The sequence below is a fragment of the Sparus aurata genome, chromosome 21 (genome assembly GCF_900880675.1).
Source record: "Sparus aurata chromosome 21, fSpaAur1.1, whole genome shotgun sequence".
NCBI lineage: Eukaryota > Metazoa > Chordata > Actinopteri > Spariformes > Sparidae > Sparus > Sparus aurata.
The window spans coordinates 33,030,356-33,052,889 of NC_044207.1; the positions used below are offsets into that span (position 1 = coordinate 33,030,356).

The 22,534-nt window shown below is 45.2% G+C and overlaps 1 protein-coding gene across 1 annotated transcript in view; it reads right to left on the minus strand.

Moving 5' to 3' along the window:
* The window catches only part of myo10 (myosin X), an 88,465-nt gene that overhangs the window by 8,002 nt on the left and 57,929 nt on the right, over positions 1 to 22,534 (minus strand). The window contains exons 5-17 of the mRNA XM_030403298.1: positions 22,048 to 22,156; positions 20,043 to 20,123; positions 10,513 to 10,637; positions 10,221 to 10,335; positions 5,701 to 5,807; positions 5,376 to 5,603; positions 5,034 to 5,073; positions 3,378 to 4,307; positions 2,191 to 2,311; positions 1,813 to 2,056; positions 1,482 to 1,577; positions 782 to 875; positions 270 to 325 (exon numbers count right to left, since the gene is read on the minus strand). Of these exons, the coding sequence (XP_030259158.1) occupies positions 270 to 325; positions 782 to 875; positions 1,482 to 1,577; positions 1,813 to 2,056; positions 2,191 to 2,311; positions 3,378 to 4,307; positions 5,034 to 5,073; positions 5,376 to 5,603; positions 5,701 to 5,807; positions 10,221 to 10,335; positions 10,513 to 10,637; positions 20,043 to 20,123; positions 22,048 to 22,156 (2,346 nt within the window). The remainder of the gene's footprint in view (positions 1 to 269; positions 326 to 781; positions 876 to 1,481; positions 1,578 to 1,812; positions 2,057 to 2,190; positions 2,312 to 3,377; positions 4,308 to 5,033; positions 5,074 to 5,375; positions 5,604 to 5,700; positions 5,808 to 10,220; positions 10,336 to 10,512; positions 10,638 to 20,042; positions 20,124 to 22,047; positions 22,157 to 22,534) is intronic.

Here is a 22,534-nt window from a genome sequence, read left to right on the forward strand (position 1 = left end):
AAAACAGCACCCCCTGCTGGCCAAGATGAGAACGATACAGAAATCTATGTAATCACATTTTGATTTCAGGAAGGACGTCCGGTTTGAGCTGAACTTTGTGACTTTGCACATCATTTTTTGGCACAAACAAAACATGTAAATGAAGTGTTGCGACTGTGAGTGTATTATTTTAATCATGCTGATGTTGGTTGACAGGCTGGAATAAAGACTGTGTGCTTTTAACAAAGACAAGCCAGAGACGTGACGTGATGTCTGACGCAGGTTCTCACCTCTCTGGATTATCTGAAGCACAAACTGAATCGATCATCCCGACATCCAACGTTCCCTGGAGAGAGAGAGAGAGGGAGAGAGAGAGAGAGAGACAGTGACGGTGTTCAGAGGGTGGATATGAGCTTCAAACACACACAGGGACAAAACCTGAAGATGCTTAATAGTACTGCTGAAATTCTGTCCGATAACAGATGATGATGTGAAACTGTGCTGCTTTAATGAACACGTTCGGCATTGAGACAACAGGTTGCGGTATGCACCTTTAAATAATCAAAAAGAAGAGCTCAACAGATCCAAGAGGAGGGATGAAGAGTTTATACACCATCATCATCATCATCATCATCATCCTCCACCTGAGACTCTGTGACCTTCAGCTGTGCATAAACTCCAAATTATGAACTTCATTTTAAAGATGAAAGTGTTGTTAGCATGTGTTCCTCCCTGATAGAAGGAAAATAAAATGTATTAGTAGTTTTCAGTTTGCTGGCTGAGTGAGTTTAAAGCTACTCACCACGGCGTTCTGTGGGTTGGCCTGCTCGTCGTGCATCTCTCTGATCTCCTGTTCTGTCGAGCCGTGGACCTGACTCAGCACGCTGAACCACTGGCTGTAACCACGGAGACGACATCATCAGCATCAGCATCATCAGCATCATCATCATCATCATCATCAAGACTGAGAGTTCCACTTATAAAGTTAAATTCTAATCATTTCTATCAACTGCTGTTTCATTTTGTGTCTCGATTAAAAAAAAAATGTGTTCCTATTTTGGATTTTCTGACAAAAGGTGCGTCTGGATTTGAGTTTAAAATAATTCAAAACTGTTTTAACTTACACTTGAGCTTCGTCTACATCGATGTGTCAACAGTTTTCTCTCACACACATTCAGCACATTGAAATTAAAATAGCAAGAGGAAACTTTCTCTGTCTGTTCTTCAGATGTTTGACTGGATTAAATCATGTCGGATCAAATTTTCTGACGTCCGACAACAAGTTAGAAGTTGATAAAATCATCGTCACAGCTCATCAGCAACATGTTACACATCCATCCACTCACACGGTGCGACTAGCTCACATACATGTTAGCACGTTTTTGTACCGTCTGTGACTGAAGTCTTTGCACCAGTTTTCTGTGTTTAGTGAAGCAGTTTTGGACTCCGTCTAACTGAATCAAAATCAGGTTTTGAAGTCTTTGTTTTTGTTGTGCACCCACCTGGCGTCCTCGGCAGACTCTGCGATCAGGTGGTAGGTTCTCTCCGGCATCACGATGTCGATTCCATTCTCCTTCCCGGTGTTATCGATGATTTCTCTGCAGATCACAAGAAACAAAAAGAGGTCAATCCAAAAATCTGACATCAGTTCAGAAGACTTTAACCTTCCATTTCCCACGTGACATTAGTATTAAGTATAGTATTCAGCTTCTGGTGGTCATTAGAGGAACTACATCCTGGTTTTGGAGATCATGTTGAGATCATTTTATTCGTTTCCTTCATCTACACCTCAGCTGACATGTTCTGGATTAATAAACAACCGTGAGTCCTCACTTGGCGCTGTGCATGTCCAGCACGCCCTTCATCTTGTCCTCGCCGTCGTTCTCAAAGTACATCAGCTTGCTCTGCCGCAGCACGAACCAGCGGCGCTTCCAGTTTCGGCGGGACAGCGTGGACGAGCCGCCTCCCTTCTTGTGCAGCCAGCCCTGCTTCAGAGCCTCCTGCTTGGCCCGGAACCACAGGAAGGTCTCGTCCTTCAGAACGCACCAGCGCCGCTTCCACGTGTTCATCAGGCCGCCTGCAGAGGAAAGAACGGGAGATTAACTCAAGGTGAAAGGTGAAAAGGAGGAAGTACAAGCTTAGATTAAAACTATTTATCTTCTTTTGATACTTTACTGCTCTAAATGGAAAGCTGGAGGTCGCCTCAGTTACCTTTGATGTAGAGGAAGCTGTGGAAGTACGGCAGCGTGACGCAGCTGTAGACGGAGTCCCGCCGATACGACAGCTCGTCATCAGTGTCGAACCTGTCGAAGTCGTCTTCACTGTCCTCAAACTGGAACCACAACAGAAATGAGACACATTAACATTACTGAATGTTACATGATGGGAACTACAGACGCAGGAGCAGAAAGCAGTGGATGTAGTTTTTTTAGGTGTCCAGTGTGTTTGCCTTCGTCATTTAAGACAGATAGCTTTCACAGTTTCCTACAGGGGCGAGTGGAGACTTTATTTTTTATGGTAGTGCGTTTTTTTAGTCTGATCAAAATGTTTTCTTCTAAGTTTCACACAATTTTTCACTTGGTTTAACACATGAAAATGAAAATTGTCATGATTTTTTTTTTTTTTTCTGGCATTTTCTTAAAAAAAAAAAAAAAAAAAAAAAAGAATTTCCAGAAAAATCTTTGTGCTCAGTTTCACACTGGAAAACTTTTTTAGGATTTTTTTTTTTTTTTTTCAAATTTTATGACATTTTTTTTTTCTCCGGAAAAACCTTTCTGCTTGGTTTTACACAAATTCTATGAGGTTTTTTTATGCGTGAAATTGAGTGAGCCTAAAACTTTTTCGGAAAAAAAAATGCTAAGAAATGTTAATGTTAAAAAAAAATCTCATAGAATTTATGAGTTACACTATTTATGTGTAAAACTGAGCAAAAAGCTTTTCTCAGGAGAATTTTTTTATTTTTTTTTTAAAAAGATGAAAAATTTAAACGTCATGAAAATTTTCATTTTCATGTGTGAAACCAGGAAGAAACATTTTTCAGGAGCAAAAAAAAAAAGTATTAAAAAAGTGTTCATTTTGTTAAATGTGTGAAACCGAGCAGAAAAAAATTTCAGGAAATAAAAATTTAGAGAAAATTTCATGCGGAAAAAAATGATCTCCGATTGTTTTTTTTCCCCATGAACTTGAGGTGTTATTTCAAGGTAAAACATCGTCTTTGATAACATGTTAAGTTCTGTTAGACAACAGTTGATGTTACCAACAGAGAGAAAAGAGGTACAAGTGGTGAAATAACCTTCATAGAGTGAACGATGACTGTGTGACTGTGTTGTTGGTTAAACTACTCCTGAACTTTCTCCTGCGTTCAGTCAGCAGTAGCAGGTTTTGCCTCTACAACTCACCGATGACTGAGCGCCCTCCGAGCTGAAGCGATACGCCCCCGAGCTGTTGTAGGTTCCCACAGAGCCGCGGTAGTCTGGAGACCACTGGCCGCTGCGAGGGTTGGAGAAGGCCACGCTGCCACTGGACACGATGGCGCCCTCGTCGTAGTCGTCCTGGTCGTAGTCCGAATCCTCGTCCGGCGGAATGAGCTCCACCATGTCGTCTGAAGGAGCCTCGGATGAAGCCTTGGGGTGGCAGTAGGCCGAGTCCCCGCTGGAGGAGGCGCTGTGGCAGGCGGGGGGCACCGGAGGTAACGGCAGCGGCGGGTGGAGCAGCGTGTTCGGCGGCAGCGGTGGGATCACACCATCGTTGGCGTAGGGATCTTCTTCAGAAGAGTCGTCGCTTGTTCGGATCCCGCTCGTCCGCTGGCCGTCTGAGTGGCCGTGCTCACTCGGGTTCGGTGAGTCTTTGAACGCCTCGTCGTCAGCACCAAACCCTTCATCCACCTCTTCCTCGTCTTTCCTCCTTCCACCTTCTTTCTCCTTCTCTTCTCCTTCGCTGACTCCCAACGAGCTCTCGATGTTCCTCACGCACTCGTCGATCTCGTCAAAGTTCAGCGAGTCGAGGAACTGCTGCGCCGCCTTGCAGGCTTCGTCCTCCAGACGCCGGAGCTCCTGGTCGCGCAGCAGCTGCAGGCGGTTGAGGGAGGCCTCGGTCAGAGAGAGCTCCTGACGCTCCTTCTGCCTCTGCAGCGCCTGGATCTCCCGCTCCAGTCGCAGGATCTCCTCCACCTGAGTGGCCTCGTGAGGACGCACCTCCTCCTCGAGGGCCTCTGCTGACTCCAGCTCCTCCGAGACGCTGGCTGATGTTGCAGCTGCGACTGCAGGCTGAGATTGAGAGGCTAACTCCTCAATGAGATGGAGCTCCTCCAGTCGTCTGGCCTCCTCCGCCTGAGGAGGGAAACAGACAGAGATCAGAAACCTCTCTGATGGAGTGGAGTGGTTCGAGCCAGAATAACTGTTAACCTCCTCTAGAACAGACTTTAAAGTCTTATTTTCTGTAGAGAGATCATTTCAACCTGATTTCAACAGTTACAACTTTTAAAGTTTCATTTTCATTTCATTTCATGATTCTGATGCAGAATTATTTTATAAATCATTCTGTCCTGATTCTAAACCAGTATCAGTTATCAGTATAAGATCTGAATCTGAAGATGTTATGTCATGTGTTTTATGGTCCTGACTGAATGATGTTATTTGTACGACTGGGAATATGAGTCATATGTTTAACTTGTGAGTCACTTTCTTGAATGGAAAGGATGCAAAATAAAGTTCAGTGCACTGACATGTAAACTGATATTACAATCATAGAGTGTGTCGTATCATCGAACGCATCGTATCAAACTGTGACGTATTGTATCGTAGGAAGTACCCAAAACTCATACTGAGCAAAAGTAAACTCTGCATATATGTATTTGTGTATAAATACAGTATACTATACTAACAGAGTATAAATAAATATATAATAAATCTAGAACATAATGAAAGATGTGTCTGACGGATTGAATTTAAAATACAGTGATCAATCCAAATAAGCCTATCGAGACTGTACGTAACTATATAAATAATATAAAGAGAGTGAATAAGTTTCTTCCTGGATGCTGCGGTCGGTCGTACCTCTCTGGCGAGTCTCTCAGTTTCCAGCTTCAGTCTCTCCCTGCAGACACAAACAGACAGAATGAGATAAGATTCACTAAAACACGAGTAATTACATTTCCTGTCTCACTGTGGCAGCAAATTCCCATAAAAACCCATCAAGAATTCAGGTCAGACAGAAAGTCTGCATCATCCGTCCACACAACACAAACAGCAGTTTTCTACCATCATACAAAATGTTTTTAGTGAAGTGACTTCCTGCATCATCTCTGTCTGCATGTTGCTGATTGATGCAGTTTTTTTATGTAGTGAACTTTTAAAGTCTCATCGTGTTTTCTTTGAGTCACTGTTGAGAATATGCACCTCTCCATCTCCTCCTCCAGCCTCCGGCGGCACTCCTCCTCCTCCCTCCTCCTCCTCCTGCTCTCCTCCTGCAGCTGGCTGTAGGCCCGGCGGGCCAGCTGGCCTCGCACACGTTTCTGGAAGGTGAGCGCTGCCCAGCGGAGCAGCAGGAACTTCCTCCTCCAGTAGAAAGCCCGGTAGTTCTTCTGAATGACCACAATGCACTGCAGCAGCTTCCTGTACTGCTTCCTGTGTGTCCGACAACATCGATACAGTCAGTAAACAAACAGGTCTTTAGGTTTTAAGAAGGCGTTTGATGTTACTGTGGAGTTCTGAGCGGTCGTACCTGGCCATGTAGCCCATGACGTGAGCCTGGATGATCATGGCGGCTTTCAGCACCTCCATCTCCCTCTGCTTCTCCAGCCGGTGCTCCAGAGACTCCCGGAGAAACACCTGACAGGGGAGGAGAGGGGGAGATAAGGTGAGATATAGAAGGATATGAATCAATCCTTACATTTAATCTTAGTAGTTCAGTGTTGCACATTTACATTTTTCAAAATGTTTAACGAGAGGCTTGACAGATTCGTGGTCCTGGAGCTCATGTTTCAACAGCAGAGGGTGAAAAAGCAGTGAAGTTCAACTGACAGGCGTCTTTATCCTGTCGAAAACATTTTATAGATGTGATTTTTGTGACGACCAGCGGGAGGAAACTCAGTGGGGACTGTGTCCACGACCGAGTGCCTGTTCTCAGCCGTGTTCCCAGGACGACCAGAGGGAGGTCGATGAATAATTAACTAGCTAGCGTGCTATTTCCTGACTGTATATCAGTGGCTGTCTGGTGCTTTTTCTTGCAGTTTGCCTGTAAAACAAACAGCCGGCTGGGAGGCTGACTGAGCTGTAGTTTCCCCAGTAAACACATCGACCTCTTCAGGTGTCAGTCACCACGTCTCCACGCTCTGCATGCTCAGACACTCATACAGTGAACAGCAGCTCTGGAGGATGAGTGACCCTGAGATGCAGCAGCAGCAGACCGAAGAGGTCGCTGTGTTTACCAGGAAAACAACAGCTCATAAACCTCAAGACGAACAGTGTGAGCTCAGACTGGGCGCCATCTTTGCATTCAGTGTTTCCTTCTTCTTATAAATCTATGGTGACAAGCTAACGGTGCTAATGCTAACGAGCAATTCCTAAAGCAGATATACGTCACACTTCATTGTTGAGGCTGTGAATTACTACATTTCTTCCACTGCATCTGACAGATATTTATCATTTTTTCAGCTTTACTGTGTTTTACGTGTGTTTTAAATACGTATGACTTAATTTTTCATGGTTTTCTTTTTATACATGTGTCTAAATTAAATCAAGAGAAAGAGGATTAAAAAGTGATGAATAAATACTCAGACTCTGCTGAACATCCACTATCTACTCTGCACTAAACACATTATGAATCTACAAGCAAGCAGAATTAAAGAGAGCCCGTCGGCCCTTTCAACAGACACTCCCTCCAGAGGAACAATCCAAGAGAACAAAGCAGCCGACATAAATCAAATCCAGATCCTCCTCTCCTTTTGTTGCCGCTGCTAAAGACTGCAGATTAGCGCAGCCAGTGATTTGGGCTACACCGCTCTGTGAAAAGAGCAGATCTTACAGGCACTTAGTGCAGCTGCCCGCTACAGGAGCCAAGCTGTCCTCCATTGATAAAGGAACCGGGCCCACCGAGGGACGCCGGGGTTAATCCGATTAGGGAGGGAGGAAAATGAGATATGGGACGTGGTCTCAGGCGACAGAGATTGTGGGGAAATGTCATGGTGCTACGTAGGTACAGGAGAACAGATTGTCTCGCTCCTGCTGAGTGATGTACTGTTGTGTGTTGTGTGTGTTGTGTGTTGTGTGTGTTGTGTGTGTTGTGTGTGTTGTGTGTGTTGTTGGCAGAGCGACCGAGTTGAATTCTCAGCGGCGAGGCACTAATGAGATTTTCAGGAGGAAATGTAAACACGTCGGGGTGATTTGGACGTCACTGACAAGCAGGTTAATTAACAGGGAAACATGCCGTACATGCCCCAGCACGTGCACACACACACATACTAACACACACACACACACACACACACACACACATCCTAACACACACACACCAAGACGGAAACACACAAACACCACCGGCTCCTCCACCTAAATTCAGGATGTAGAGGCCTCTGCATCCTGAATTTAAAACTCTGATATCAGACTGATTTGGAAACATTTACACAAACACATCTGCTGATGGACACACACACACACACACACACACACACACACACACACACACACACACTTTATTAAACAACTTCCAACATGATTCCACATGCTCACAAAGTGCGAGTGCACACATTTGCATCAGAATGACGTGAACTAATCCTTTTTAATCATTACTATGCTAATTAGTGCAACAAAAGCCGCTCTGAGCCTCTGCACACGTTGGGTTCTTGCTGTCGGGGCCTTCGGGGAGCGCCGCTCGCCCTGACAGGTCAGGCCCGTGGAGAGAACACAACCCAGCGAGAGGCGAGCAGAGCCACATCACTTCCAGGAAATTAAGTTTAAGGCTGTAAAAAAAACCAAAAAACAACTCCGAGACAATAATCAGGACATGTGCCGACTGAAAGGAGCTGGAGGCCGGCTGGATGTAAATCTCCCGGCGAGAGGCAGCGGGACAAAGTGGACGAATCCCTCCGAGGGACATAGAATTGATTTAGCGGTTTACAGGCGGTCACAGCAGCAGGAGCGTCTTTGTGGTTCAGAGAGGGAGGTTCTGCTGAGGCGTTCAGGTGGGCCGACACAACACATTTCAGAGAGATAAAACACAGACCGGTGTGTGTGTGTGTGTGTGTGTGTCCGGGCCGCTGACTCACTGTAAATCTGGTAAATGGTGGCAGTTCATTGCTGCCCCGCGGTGGAGCTTTATACAGAGACACATACAGAGTCTGTAACATACAGCAGCACTGAGCACAGTGAAACCTCAACAAGAGGAGGAGGCGTGAACAGTCTGCATCAGAGGTGTCGTTCATCTTCACCATGCAAATTCTGGCACCAAAGGTCCAGACACACCGGGCCGACGTGAAAGAACAAGCAGCGTCACCTCACGTCGTCCGCGTCTCAGCCAAAAAGCTGCACTTGAATGCATCGCAAAGACTACAGCTGGACTGCAGATATTTAGACTGTTCTTCTGATAAAGAGCATTTATTGACACCACTCTTCCTGAAACAGCTGCTTCTAACCCAGAACAGGTATTTAAAACCTCCGGTCAGCTGTGATGAAAAAGCTCATCTCTCCCCTTTTCAGGTGCTCTAACGTGTGTCATGTCAGAGGGGGAGGAGTCAAACAGGTTTACACACCTGTAAGAAACCTGCCTATACCTGCTGACTGTGGTGTCACAGTGTTGTCAGTGAAAGTCAACAGCTGATATATTTTACTTTATGACTTTAATCTATTTTTAAATCTTATCCTTTAGTTCTCTGGTCGTCCTGATGGAGCTGAATCATGTTCAGAGAGAACGGTAGTTTATTTTGAAAAGAAAAAAACATTTTGTTGCATTTTTTTGAGACAAGTATTTTATAACATTTGGTCATTTTTCATGTGCTTGTTTTTTTTTTATTTCTTAAACACAAATGCTCCCGTGAATTTGACGTGATCTTGTATTTTATTTATTTTATCGCCTGAGTCTTAGTTCAGTTTGTTGTGGTCTTGTTGAACCTGGACTCACACACACACACACACACACACACACACACACACACACACACACACACACACACGGTGTAATGACCATTCATACCCACACATACAGGCATCCTCCACTGCTGTCACCTCGTGCAGCATCACATGGTCAAGCTGTGATTAGAGATCTGTATCCCCATCTGTCATTTTCCAATCACACACACACACACACACACACACACACACACACACGCACACACACACGCACACACACACACACACACACACACACGCACACACACACGCACACACACACACACACGCACACACACACACACACGCACACACACACACACACACACACACACACACGCTGGCAGTAGGTATATTCCTTCTGATCCGGTGTAGTGGAAGCAGAGAGCAATAGACCGAGGGGATGAAGACCAGATCCAATAACTGTTGGATGCCACGCTTCAGGTGCTCTGGACCTCAATTATTCATGATCTCACACACACACACACACACACACACACACACACACACACACACACACACACACCTGAGCTCTGGAACGGTTTCACCGAGCTGGATTTGTGAGACGCGTGGAGCCAAATTAAGCCTCGAGGGGAGTCGAGTTCAGCCAAACTGTATCTGCGTCCTCCCGAGGCAAAGCAAGTCTGCATGCGGTCATATTCATGTCAGCGAGGAGAACAGGGATCAGCCGGTGTGAGCCGCAGGCGGAACGAACGGCAGGACGTTCAGGAGCAGAGTCGGACAGGAAGAAGTCAATTACAGTGGAGAGAAGCGAGCAGAAGGAATTCAAGTCTGTGTGAGAAACAGTTTCCACTGCCGACACACATTCAGTGAGCCAAAGGAGCTTTTTAAAACAAACAAATACACATTACTGTCAGCTGGCCCCGGTCACCTCAATATGTCGTACGCACATGATGACATCATTACGTTACGTTGCATGTAAAGCAACGTGACAGTAAGAGACGGGAAATTACATCACAGTCAGACAAAGATACTGAAGTAGGTGCCGGTGGATCATTTCAAAGAGGGCGTTTCTGTGTTTATGTGGCCAAATGCAATAGAATCATCAGAACCAGGACATGAGGACGACTCAGCAGCCTCAGGTGAGTCCGGGTCCAGAACAGGGTCGTGTGTCCTCACCTTGGTCTTTCCCAGTTGCCAGTCTGCCACGCTGCTGTCGTACAGGTGCAGCAGCTGGACGCAGCTTCCTCTGGGGTCATCGGGCAGCATCACGCCTCGCATCAGCACCTTGTACCTGAACACACAACCAGATGGTTCTTATCAAAGGTTCTTATACTGGTTTGGCTTACAGAGACCGGTCCCCCTGAAATCTTTAGTTCTATGGGAGCTGTGTGGACAGAACCATCCCGCCAGAATAAAAGACGATACAGGTGTTTCTGTAAAGGTTTAATATGAGTGAGACGAGACACACCTGCAGCAGAAGTCTTGGAAAGGTCTCCTCACGGGGAAGCCGGTGCGTCGGATCTTGACCGTCTCCAACATGCCGGAATATCTGAGCTGGTTCAGAACCAACGTCTGGTCGAACTGGTCAGGCATCTGGAGGCAGACAGACACGCAGATGTTTACGTCACAGTCACAGAAATAACCACGTTTATGCCTAAAAATGAGATTTAAATAATGTCAAGGAAGAAGAACACCAGAGGAGTTGTTATATATAGTATATTCTGAAGATTATTTTGATTGTTTGATTGTGTTTGTGCTGGTTTCACGTGACAGAGAGCTCATATTGATGTCTGGATGTTACGTGAATGTGAACAGATGTTGATTTTCACTCTGTGACCACAGGACACTTTCATTAATGTCCACTCAATACCGTCAGCTGCCTTTACAGCACTATGATAACAGTATTGATTGTGACCCAGCAGGGTTTGATGTAGCTGTAATTCTTTTCACAGCGGTGGCGATCGATTCTTGATTCTGACTTCCTGTTATCATAGAGGACACTTCACTGTGAGGGAACCGGCCAGTGAGAGTTATTATTCACTGCTGTCTGCAATCAGATCTGCAGCCGAGAGTGAAGAGACAAACCTGGTGTATTAATGAGACCTCAGGACATCTCCAGCTGTGTTTGTGACCACGTCTTTAAAGTAGGGTTGTCACGATACTAAAATGTTCAACTCGATACCGATACTCAGGAAAATATTCGATACTCGATACCATTTTCGATACCACACGGATAAAAAAAAGACCCCAAAATTTAAAAGAAACAAGACAAATGCTAAAATAACCTCTGTTACAACGTGTAACAATTAACAGAACCACACGTTAAATATTTATTATAAAAAAACAGCTGTGCAAAAAGAAACTGCAACTATGATAACAAGTTTCAGGTCTGAGGTAGTGCAAAAAATACATAAATAAATAAAATAAACAACAACAATTAGAACAATATGTTGAGGTTGTATGCTGTGCACATCTAAATATTAGGCAAGCCTGATAAAAACTAAATTAACGCAAGTGTTCCTTCCTTGGTATCGATACTTTTGAAAATGAGTATTGTATCCGGATACAACATTTTAGTATCGATACTTTTTTGAGTTTCGATACTTTTGACAACCGTACTTTAAAGCCAGAAAATGATGTTTCCCTAAAACTAAGACTAACTGAAAAGAGAAACCTAAAGAAGAGTCAAGATTCAACATAAAGCTTTAACTTATCGTACTTTGTCAACATTTATTCTGGTGATCTGAGGGAAACATTTGGCTCTTTAGCCGCTGAATGCTTCACTTTGTTCACCAGCTGATCTCCATCGTGCTCACTGGCCTGCTGCTGCTGAAAAACCCCGAGACTGAACCAGAGAGGGAAAATATGTTTTTCAACCAAAACTATGAGCCAACAGACGGCGAATAGCTGCGTTCTTTAAATTCCATGAAGTCCTGAACGCGTCACACTCGGTCACATGACGTCTGGACACCGCGTCCCTTTAAACGTCCACACGCACACATCACACACCAACACTCAGTCACAGCTTCAGTGAGACGAGTACGTACGACAGCAGCAGCCAGCGACCAATCAGAACCCTCCGAAAAACACACTTGGCATTGAGAAAGTATTATGACTTACTTACAGCAGTGCATTCAGGGGAGGCCATGTTCCCGGGAGCCTCTCACCCCGTCACCTCGGTGGGCGTAGGATGAGAGGGGGCTTTATCCCGCCTCGTAATGCCTCCTTTATTCAGCGCACATCTCCCTGATAGCCCGATGATGGCCCATCTGAGCCGCTCAGATGAAGGGAGGCCAATTCACCACCAGATCTTGACTGAGTGATTGAATGGCGCCCTTTAACCACCGATGGCCGCGGAGGGGCCTCATTAGCATAACTGACATTTGCATACGTCCGAGCTGCAGCGCACAAAGCCGAGCGGTGTCAGGAAGCTGCTCTTCCATCTCCAACGTTTCCTCTTTTCTTTCACTCCCATCAACAACCGCTCTGTTCGGGAGGCTCATACAAGTTTCCTGATCAATTCTGTAAAACTCATTCCTCTTCTTCTTCTTCTTTTTCTTCTTCTCTGGGTTTCACGCCGTGTGAAAGCGCAGCCTCTGTCACAAAAGAAGAGAGAGGCTGGTTCTCACTTCATCCAGGACACTTTCCATTTCAGCCGCTCCATTCAGCGTTTCTCATGATGAGCAAACTAAAGAGGATGAATAGCTTGAAGTGAAACCACTGTTGTGTCCCTGCAGAGAGAACTCCTCACAACACTGCTCTCTGACTTCATATAGTACAGCAAACCAAGACCAGAGCTTAGAGACACAAGAAGACCAAGTCAACTTGTTCTTTGTTTTCTATGAGCAACAGATACAAACACTAACAGCTGAGATCAACTGAGTGACTCTCTCCATGTCTGACCGTCCACCAACACAGTGAATGTTCTGTGCCAGCATCAGGTCCTCTGGTGGATTCTTGTCTCCCTATAAAAACAATATAAATTACAGTATATATCAAACAATTAAGTGACACTCCTGCAGTCCTGGTCTTGTAATAAAGAGTCGTTTTTTTCTGAGAGCGGGACGTGAAGCAAAAAACTCAAGACCCCAGCACAGCATGCCTCCCTCCTGAAGAGGAGACTATCACAAGTTTTCTAATATTTTACATTTTAAGATACAAAGTCATTGTAATTAAACATGAGCAGATTCTTGAAAACATTTTTAATTGGGTCATGAACTGCTGAGACACTTTATCTCCACTTTTCCCTTCAGTATAAAATCACTGCAAGAAATCTGTCATTGTGTTATTGATGCAGACTCCGTGTCGGGGGGCCACAGGGGGGTCCGGACACCGGCCCCTGTTGGCCCCCCACAGAACCGCCACTGCGTCCAGAACAGAAGTCTGAACTAAAAAAGAAAAACCTACACCTGTATTTTGGACTTTGCTAGCCAGAAAGAAGTTCTGGAAGCACAAACAGTGAAGCATCTCATCGTTGACCGGTGCACGAACAGAAGCTGAGCTGAGATCTGTGAGAACACTTTGTTCCGACGGTTCTGACAACAATCCATCAGCTCAGAACAACAACAGTGATGTAAATCAGCATCCAGACCAGCTCAGGGCTCCGCGGGGCGTCACGACAATAGCCCGAGGGTTAAACTCTTTCTCAGCACAACTTCCCGGCTAGAAGACTCGCAGCTCGAGGCATTCAACAGGACAAAAGGGGGGCGTGGTAGTTCGCTCCCGAGGGGGTTGGGAAACGGCGGGGGAAGACACGGAGGACATCGAACACAAGATGAGCCGTCCGTCCAACTACCAGTGACGAGGTGCAGAGAGTCTGTATCTGAGCCACGCTGCCGTCCACGTCCTGCCGGAGACGCTTCACATTTACTGTCATATAAAGGTCGCAGTTTCACTTCAGAGGCCTCGAGTGGCAGCACAGATAATTGGTCATTATCCAGAAACTAAAATGAGATTTCTCTCATCTCCTCAGGCGTCACCGCGCTTCACAGAAAAACATTCTGTACTGAACACACATCATCTTTTCTCTCCCACCACAAAGATCCTCTGTGTGTTTATAAAACCTTCAATTTGAGGTTAATCATTCAAATACATGGACTCATTTTTCTCTTTCTAACATATAATCACAGTGTCAGAAAATCCAAGGTTACATCTTCAGACTGATTTGTCTGAGCAACAGAACGCTGGATTTACACCCTGTGAACAGACAGCAGCAGCAGATTCTCACAGCTCAGACGATGGAACGAGAGCATGTGGTGTTTCCTCCTGACAGATATCCAACATATTACTGCTGTGAAGACTTTCCCTCTCTGTGAGCACCAATATTCCTGCTTTAAACAGATCTCGGATCATCTGAGAGCATCAAACCCCCCACAGGCCTCTGTGTTTCTTTGTCAGAGGTCTTGTTTGCTCCTGGGCGTCCAGGTCTGAGCCGCCCGGCGGGGATTATCACTCCCTGCTCAGCGGGGCTCCTTCACCCAGTTCTGGGGGAATCCCTGGAACAATGTTTTCTGCTCATAGACGGACAGAAATCCAACCTAAATCCCCGACCCCGCTGGATTTAAGCCTGACCCAGTTTGGAGGAGGAATCTTGTGGGTTTGAATTTCTTGAAAACATCAATTACACAAAGAAAACCTGCAGCAGCAGAATACTGAGAGGAGAGCAGCTCACACAGACAGACAGGCAGATGTCCAGGGAGAAAATCACTTTCAGCTTCTTTGGGAAAAATTCTGGTATTGAATAAAAACGTGAGAACAAACGCTGCTCTCAGTTTGCTGCAGGTCGTTCACTGCGGGACAAATCACCTTAAATCTACAGCAGACTGAACGATCAGATTTAAACATGATGCGCTGACTGTACGACGCTGTGAGGTGGCATTGAAGGAACACAAGTTAAAACTCATCAACATCTCGTCAGGTGAAGTGTGTTCGTCCACAGAACAGTTCTGGAGCTTCACAGTGAAACAGAGTTGCTTCTGCAGACTCGATTTAAAACAGAGAAACAACAGAAATAAAAATAAAAACCTAAAATCTGTCAGATATTCTGTCTAAGAATCACTTCTGCTCATTTTGTTTGATCAGTGATGATAAAAACCAAAGAAAAGCAGCTGATTCTCACGTTTCTGCTCAACAAATGAAACTAATGGATCATTAATATTTAAAGATGACTGACATCATGTCCTGTAAAGTAAAAATCATGTCAGAGGAGTTCTGGATCAGCTGATGGGTCGACGGCAGTGATGAGCAGTTCCAACCCCACCAGAGAACCGAGCCGCTCTCAGACGAGCGTCATCAGAGAAACGACTCTCTTCATTATCATGTCGTTAACTAAACAGCCTCATTACTGATTCAGCCTCAATCATCCCTGCAGCCTTCCAGCCTGATTACAACACTCATCATGAAGAGCTGCAGCTCCGTCTCCAGGCTGCTGCCTTCTTGAAAATTCAATCGGGTCATTTTTGGTTCTGAAATCCTTCAAGTCCAATTAACCAGACGACAAGCAGCAAACTTCAGAGGGCCCGTCTGTTCGTCTGGTGCACTGCAGTACAGAAACCCACAGCGGTTCTGACAGTGACGAGGTGATTCTGGTTTTCAGAACACCTACAGTCACATGTGAGTGAAATATACAGTTTGGTATCTGAGACATGTTTAATGATTCAGCCCGATGGTTCTGCACTGAAACCTCTAATTTTGTTCTGATTCACTTTATCAGCATGAAAGTAGTCAGAGTTAATGTTCAGATGTTTTGCTGTGCTGCAGATATTCACTCTGAAATTCTAATTAACAAACAAATCTCTCATTTATGCAGAGTGCCAACTCGATTCACTCGACCCCAGCGACACGCACACTTCACGTCTGAACACATGTTTCAGGTGTTCCCTTCAGCTGCCGGTCTAACGAGGACTACAGTCTGAATATGCAGCTGACTGCAGCAGCTGGACAACACAGATAACAGCTTTAATCTTTGGACCAAGTCCATCTACCTGGATTACAGCCGTCCATACATTGATAAATACCTGCTATGTCTCAGTCCAGAAGTCTAAAGTGATTGAGAGTAAATCACAAACACATTCAGACATGTTTGATTAATTCTCTCTCTTCTTCTTTTCTTTTACGTTGCTGCAGATCAAGACTGAGAACCGAACCTGCCTGAGGAGAAACTCTGCATCGCTGCATCTCGCCTCATTCCACAGCACTGAATCCCCTCCGCTGGACCGCCTAAACCCTCCGTGCAACAAGCGCGCACTTGAACGCACCGCTTGCTTCCCATATAAAGCGTGTAAGCATCAGGTCTCACCGTGCATCCTCGCTCCTCGCCTCGCCTCCTTCACATCGCAGACCAACGGATAGAAAAAAATGACAGAAAACTTCCCGGAGCTGCCGACTGCCTCCGAGCGTCTCCTCCACACACACTGACCGGCTCAGACACACACACACCAACACACACACCAACACACACACACACTGAGTCAGACAAAGGCTTTCAAACACAGAACTCCACTCCCCCTTTTTGTGTGTGTGTGCGGGAGGGAGGGAGGGCCGTGGTTGCCATGGCGATGCGTCTCCTGCTGAGGCTAATTTGTGCGGCCACTTGTAGGCCCGGTGTGTGTGTGTGTGTGTGTGTGTGTGTGTGTGTGTGTGTGTGTGTGAGAGCAGCCTGTTTACATTCAAACGTGGTGACTTTTGTGTCCACCGGCTGCAGCTGAGCGGTCCGACGAGCTGCTGGGACTCAGACTGGAACTGAACTGGACCGAACCTGAGCGCCGATGGGGAACTGGGCCGGATGATAATTCAATTATCGTGTTTGATTTTTTTTTCCATCATTCAACATGTTTAAATCTGATCACAAGACGGTTTAAAAAAGGGGCAAAGTAATAAAGTCTATGTGTAAACTTTTACACGTTCTGCATCCTCGTTTGTACCTGTTACCTCTTTTTATTTGAAGTTTTCTCCACTTTTACATTAATTTTATTATATTTACTCAAGTATGTGTATTTTTGTTTTACTATGCAGGTCTACAGTCCTGGGTCCAGATTAGATTTGATGCTGTTCCAACACTGTTTTCATACAGATGTGTTCAGTGTTTCTCTTGTCATGTCGAGTCGATGTTTCGTGGACACTACACTTTATTTCCTCTGACTGAATCAAACGTCTCGGTCCACACAGACAGAGCGCACAGAAGAGCTTTTGTTGCTATGATATTTTAAAAAATCCTGAAATCTGAGTGTGTTCATGTTTGTTTCTGCTCATGTGATGAACTATTGAGCTGTTAGCAAGAAAATCAGAGCCATTGATTTATCTGAACATGTCATCGATGCCTGGTTTAAACTGATAACTGACAGCAATCATAGAGCTGTGTGTGTGTGTGTGTGTGTGTGTGTGTGTGTGTGTGTGTGTGTGTGTGTGCGTCTGCGCAGTTTGTTCCACAGACACACAAACACCCAACGAGCTCCTGTCCAGTCCTCCTAACAACGAGAACAAAAACCTACAGACTCCGATCAGCCTCTATGGTAGGTAGTTATTACTGTCAGCACACACACACACACACACACACACACACACACGCACACACACGCACACACACACAGTAAAGGATGTGAACGTGGTGATGGCCGACTGTGTTTGATGAGCGTGGATGATGATGATGAAAATGACAGCTTTTTCTGTCGACCAACCGTGCACGTCTGTGTGTCTGTGTGTGTGTGTGTGTGTGTGTGTGTGAGAGAGTGTGTGTTTGTGTGTGTGTGTGTGTGTGTGTGTGTGTGTGTGTGTTCACACACACAATTGTTGTTATTGTCAGACTGACACAAAGGAAAATGTGTGGAGATGTTGACGTCTGCCTGCTGATCGTTCTTTAAGTTTGCACGTACATGTCAGCAGCAGCGAGGTTATAAAACACCAGACTGTTCCTTTAAGAAGCAGCCGCGTGTGTATGTGTGTGCATGTGTGTGTGTGTGTGTGTGTCCTCTGAGGCCCCGCCCACACGAACACCTTTTTCTTAAAACAAAGCTTTTTCTGTGTGTTTCAGCCGCTTGTACACAAACGTCTCTGTAACCTGCGTCGCCGTCTGAACGAACAGAAACTCTGATGTTTGAACCGATGATGAAACGCTGATCTGGGTGCAGATTTCTAAACTCTAACAGCGTTTACAGTCTCATGTCACTGATATCGACACAGCGCTCAGATGTGAGTGTGTCCTAGATTAATTATGAGCCAACGGTCCGTCCTCACTATTATGTATTCGGTCAATATATTGATGTTTCCGCAGAGACTCCACTCACCATCTGCAGGAGTCCCACCGCCCTGCAGGCCTTCAACTCACCGTGACATCTCCGCACCTAAAATAACCGTTATCCGGTCTGTTAACGTCTCGCCACTTCACACAGAACGAGTCTTTACTTTCCAAAAACAAACAGCAGAGCTCAGAGTTCATCTTCATCCTCCTCCTCCTCCTCCTCAGACTCAAACAGGCAGATGACATGGAGGCCTCTCGGGGGCTTTTAGGGGCCGTGCTGTGTCCCCCCGACCCCTGTTTCCCCCGGGGCTCCCCCCATCCTGCACCTCCTCCTCCTCCTGCACCTCCTCCTCCCTCACTACATTAAGCCCCATTCAGAAGTCATCATGCAGCCTTGTTTAACGCTCCATCAGAGGAGGCAGACGCTCGTGTTCCTCCTCGTAAAGACACGCCGGCTGTCCAGCTGGTCTCCCCGAGGACGCCAAGAGACTCACAGTGAGTCTGTTATATACACATCCATCTACCTGTCTGTCTCTGTCTACCTGTCTGTCTCCATCTACCTGTCTGTCTCCATCTACCTGTCTGTCTCCATCTACCTGTCTGTCTCCATCTACCTGTCTGTCTCCATCTACCTGTCTGTATCCATCTACCTGTCTGTGTTTTTCCTCCAGCAAGCTGTTTCAACCATTGACATAATCGGTGTTTGATGGAAAATCAGAGTCGGCTTCATTAGGAGTTAAAAAAAAAGATGGAGTAACTTGAATAATAAACTAGAACACAAAATGATGTCTTCATTTTATTCATGGAGGTCCTCTGTCAGAAACACAAACCTCCTCAGAGTGATGCGTAACGTCTGCGTCACAAACCTCATCTGACTCCATCACAGCTGCCCAGCAAATGAATGAGTAGTGTGGACAAAATAACACGAACAGCTGACAGTCTGATCCAGGCTGACACGACTCTCAGCAGCAACATCGGCAGGATGAATAACTCTGATTGAACACAGGAAACACGTCACCTGGAGCACCAACCTCGACATGCAGCAGAGAACTCTCAGAGAACCTTCACAGACAGCTGCTTAACATATCAATTAGTTTTCTACCAGACAGCCCAATTAACAAACCATGGCTAACGACCCGGCCTGGGAGCGATCAATAACCACTGACATCAGCTATCGGATTTCGCCTTAAACTTTACACATGTGACGTTTGCAGTGATGCTGCTAATGAGTCGCCGAGGCGTCCAGACAGATGTCGATAAGATCCCAGAACAGTCCTGCCAACCAGCTCATCTCTACAGATCAGCTGAGTCACACCTTGTGTTCATCAGCAGGTTGGTACGTCGTCATGAGTTCAGTTCTTTAACTGTTCATGAAGACGAGCTGTAAGTTCAGTTTTAAGATCCATGACTGATCTACTATATTTACATCTCTACATTATAACTCAGTAGTATCTTGTGGACGTGATTATAAGGATCCCAGCTCTCGGTCCTGAGTATCGTTTGTGTACATTATCCACACATACTGCACCTCTCCAGCCTGTTGCTAGGCAACCCGGGGTCAAAGGGCAGCGCAGGGGCCCGACACCCCTCATTCCTGTCTGAGGCTGGTCGGCCGGGAGGTGGGGGAGGACTGTGTGATTATTAATGACAAGTGATTCACACACACTCACTGTGACACTTCAGTGTGTGTGTGTGTGTGTGTGTGTGTGTGTGTGTGTGTGTGTGTGTGTGTGTGTGTGTGTGTGTGTTATATCAGCACTCACCTTGTGTTTATTTGGTTTGATGCATCTGATGAAATATGGGTCAGCAGTGCTGAGTGTGGCCATCAGGGAGTGAAGAGAGGCCTGAAACAACACAGACACTCCTGTTACTGACAGTATTACTACTGATACTACTGATACTACTACAGTCACTACTGATACTACAGATACTACTACAGTCACTACTGATACTACTACAGTCACTACAGTCACTACTGATACTACTGCAGTCACTACTGATACTACTGATACTACTACAGTCACTACTGATACTACTGATACTACTACAGTCACTACTGATACTACTGCAGTCACTACTGATACTACTACAGTCACTACTGATACTACTACAGTCACTACTGATACTACTGCAGTCACTACTGATACTACTGATACTACTGCAGTCACTACTGATACTACTACAGTCACTACTGATACTACTACAGTCACTACTGCAGTCACTACTGATACTACTGATACTACTGCAGTCACTACTGATACTACTACAGTCACTACTGATACTACTGATACTACTACAGTCACTACTGATACTACTGCAGTCACTACTGATAGTACTGATACTACTGCAGTCACTACTGATACTACTGCAGTCACTACTGATACTACTGATACTACTACAGTCACTACTGATACTACTGATACTACTACAGTCACTACTGATACTACAGTCACTGCTGATACTACTGCAGTCCCTACTGATACTACTGATACTACTACAGTCACTACTGATACTACTGCAGTCCCTACTGATACTACAGATACTACTACAGTCACTACTGATACTACTGCAGACACTACTGATACTACAACAGTCAATACTGATACTACTGATACTACTGCAGTCACTACTGATACTACTGCAGTCACTACTGATACTACTGATACTACTACAGTCACTACTGATACTACTGCAGTCACTACTGATACTACTACAGTCACTACTGATACTACTACAGTCACTACTGATACTACTGCAGTCACTACTGATACTACTGATACTACTGCAGTCACTACTGATACTACTACAGTCACTACTGATACTACTACAGTCACTACTGCAGTCACTACTGATACTACTGATACTACTGCAGTCACTACTGATACTACTACAGTCACTACTGATACTACTGATACTACTACAGTCACTACTGATACTACTGCAGTCACTACTGATAGTACTGATACTACTGCAGTCACTACTGATACTACTGCAGTCACTACTGATACTACTGATACTACTACAGTCACTACTGATACTACTGATACTACTACAGTCACTACTGATACTACAGTCACTACTGATACTACTGCAGTCCCTACTGATACTACTGATACTACTACAGTCACTACTGATACTACTGCAGACACTACTGATACTACAACAGTCAATACTGATACTACTGATACTACTGCAGTCACTACTGATACTACTGCAGTCACTACTGATACTACTGCAGTCACTACTGATACTACTACAGTCACTACTGATACTACTACAGTCAGCTTGTACTTTTACTAATATGTTCAGTCCCTGTTTTTATAGCTAAGATCCCTCTGATAACATCACACATTGTTCCTGCTGCGACTTCACTTCTCTCTTCTAGATAAAAAGCTGCGGCAGCTACTCATACTTTACTGCTACCATTACTACACTTCCTGTGGCCACTACGTGTACCTCATGTACTACTACTGTGACAGTCAGCTCTCGTCAGAAAACACATTTTTCTAGCTGATGAGGCAGCGTCCTCTAGTGGCTGTAGGAATTATTACAGCAGCAAAGGAGGAAGTCAGGTGAAGTCGTGTAACACATAGATTTAAGGTTGGGGATGGATGTTCGACCAAACAAAGATTAGGTACATTTGTAACTGAAGTCATAGTAATAGTAAAGTAGCTATTTTAAGCCAGACCACCAAACATAACCAGACTGTAACTGTGAGACGAAGGTCCTGATCCGTACACCTGTTGTCACATGTTTATCTGCACTGACCTTGAACTGGGAGCTGACGGTGGGCCGTCTGTGCTTGACGCTGCTCTTCAGAGTGTCCTGTTTGTTCCGACTCAGTACGTGTTCGAACAGATCGTAGACAAAGTCCAACCTGACGAGACAAAGACAGACACAAGACATTTAATTACATGAGCTCAGCACGAGAGCTTCATAAACTAACTGCAGTCAAACACTTGGTCGGCAGCCAGCTGTAACTGATAATGCAGCTCCTGATATGAGGGAGTGAAAACATTGATATCTAAACATCGAGAGAGAAACTTGCAGTTTTTTGCTGTGATTCAATGATGACATCTTTCAGTTTTACATCCAAAATGATATCAGTGCAGAGAGACAAAATAAATACAGAGAATGAAATAATTATAACGTACTGAAGGGATCATTTCTGCATAATAATCTCCAAAATAACAGTTTTCTTATCGGACAGCATATACGCTGACACGATGTATATGTGACAGGCCAATAATATCAG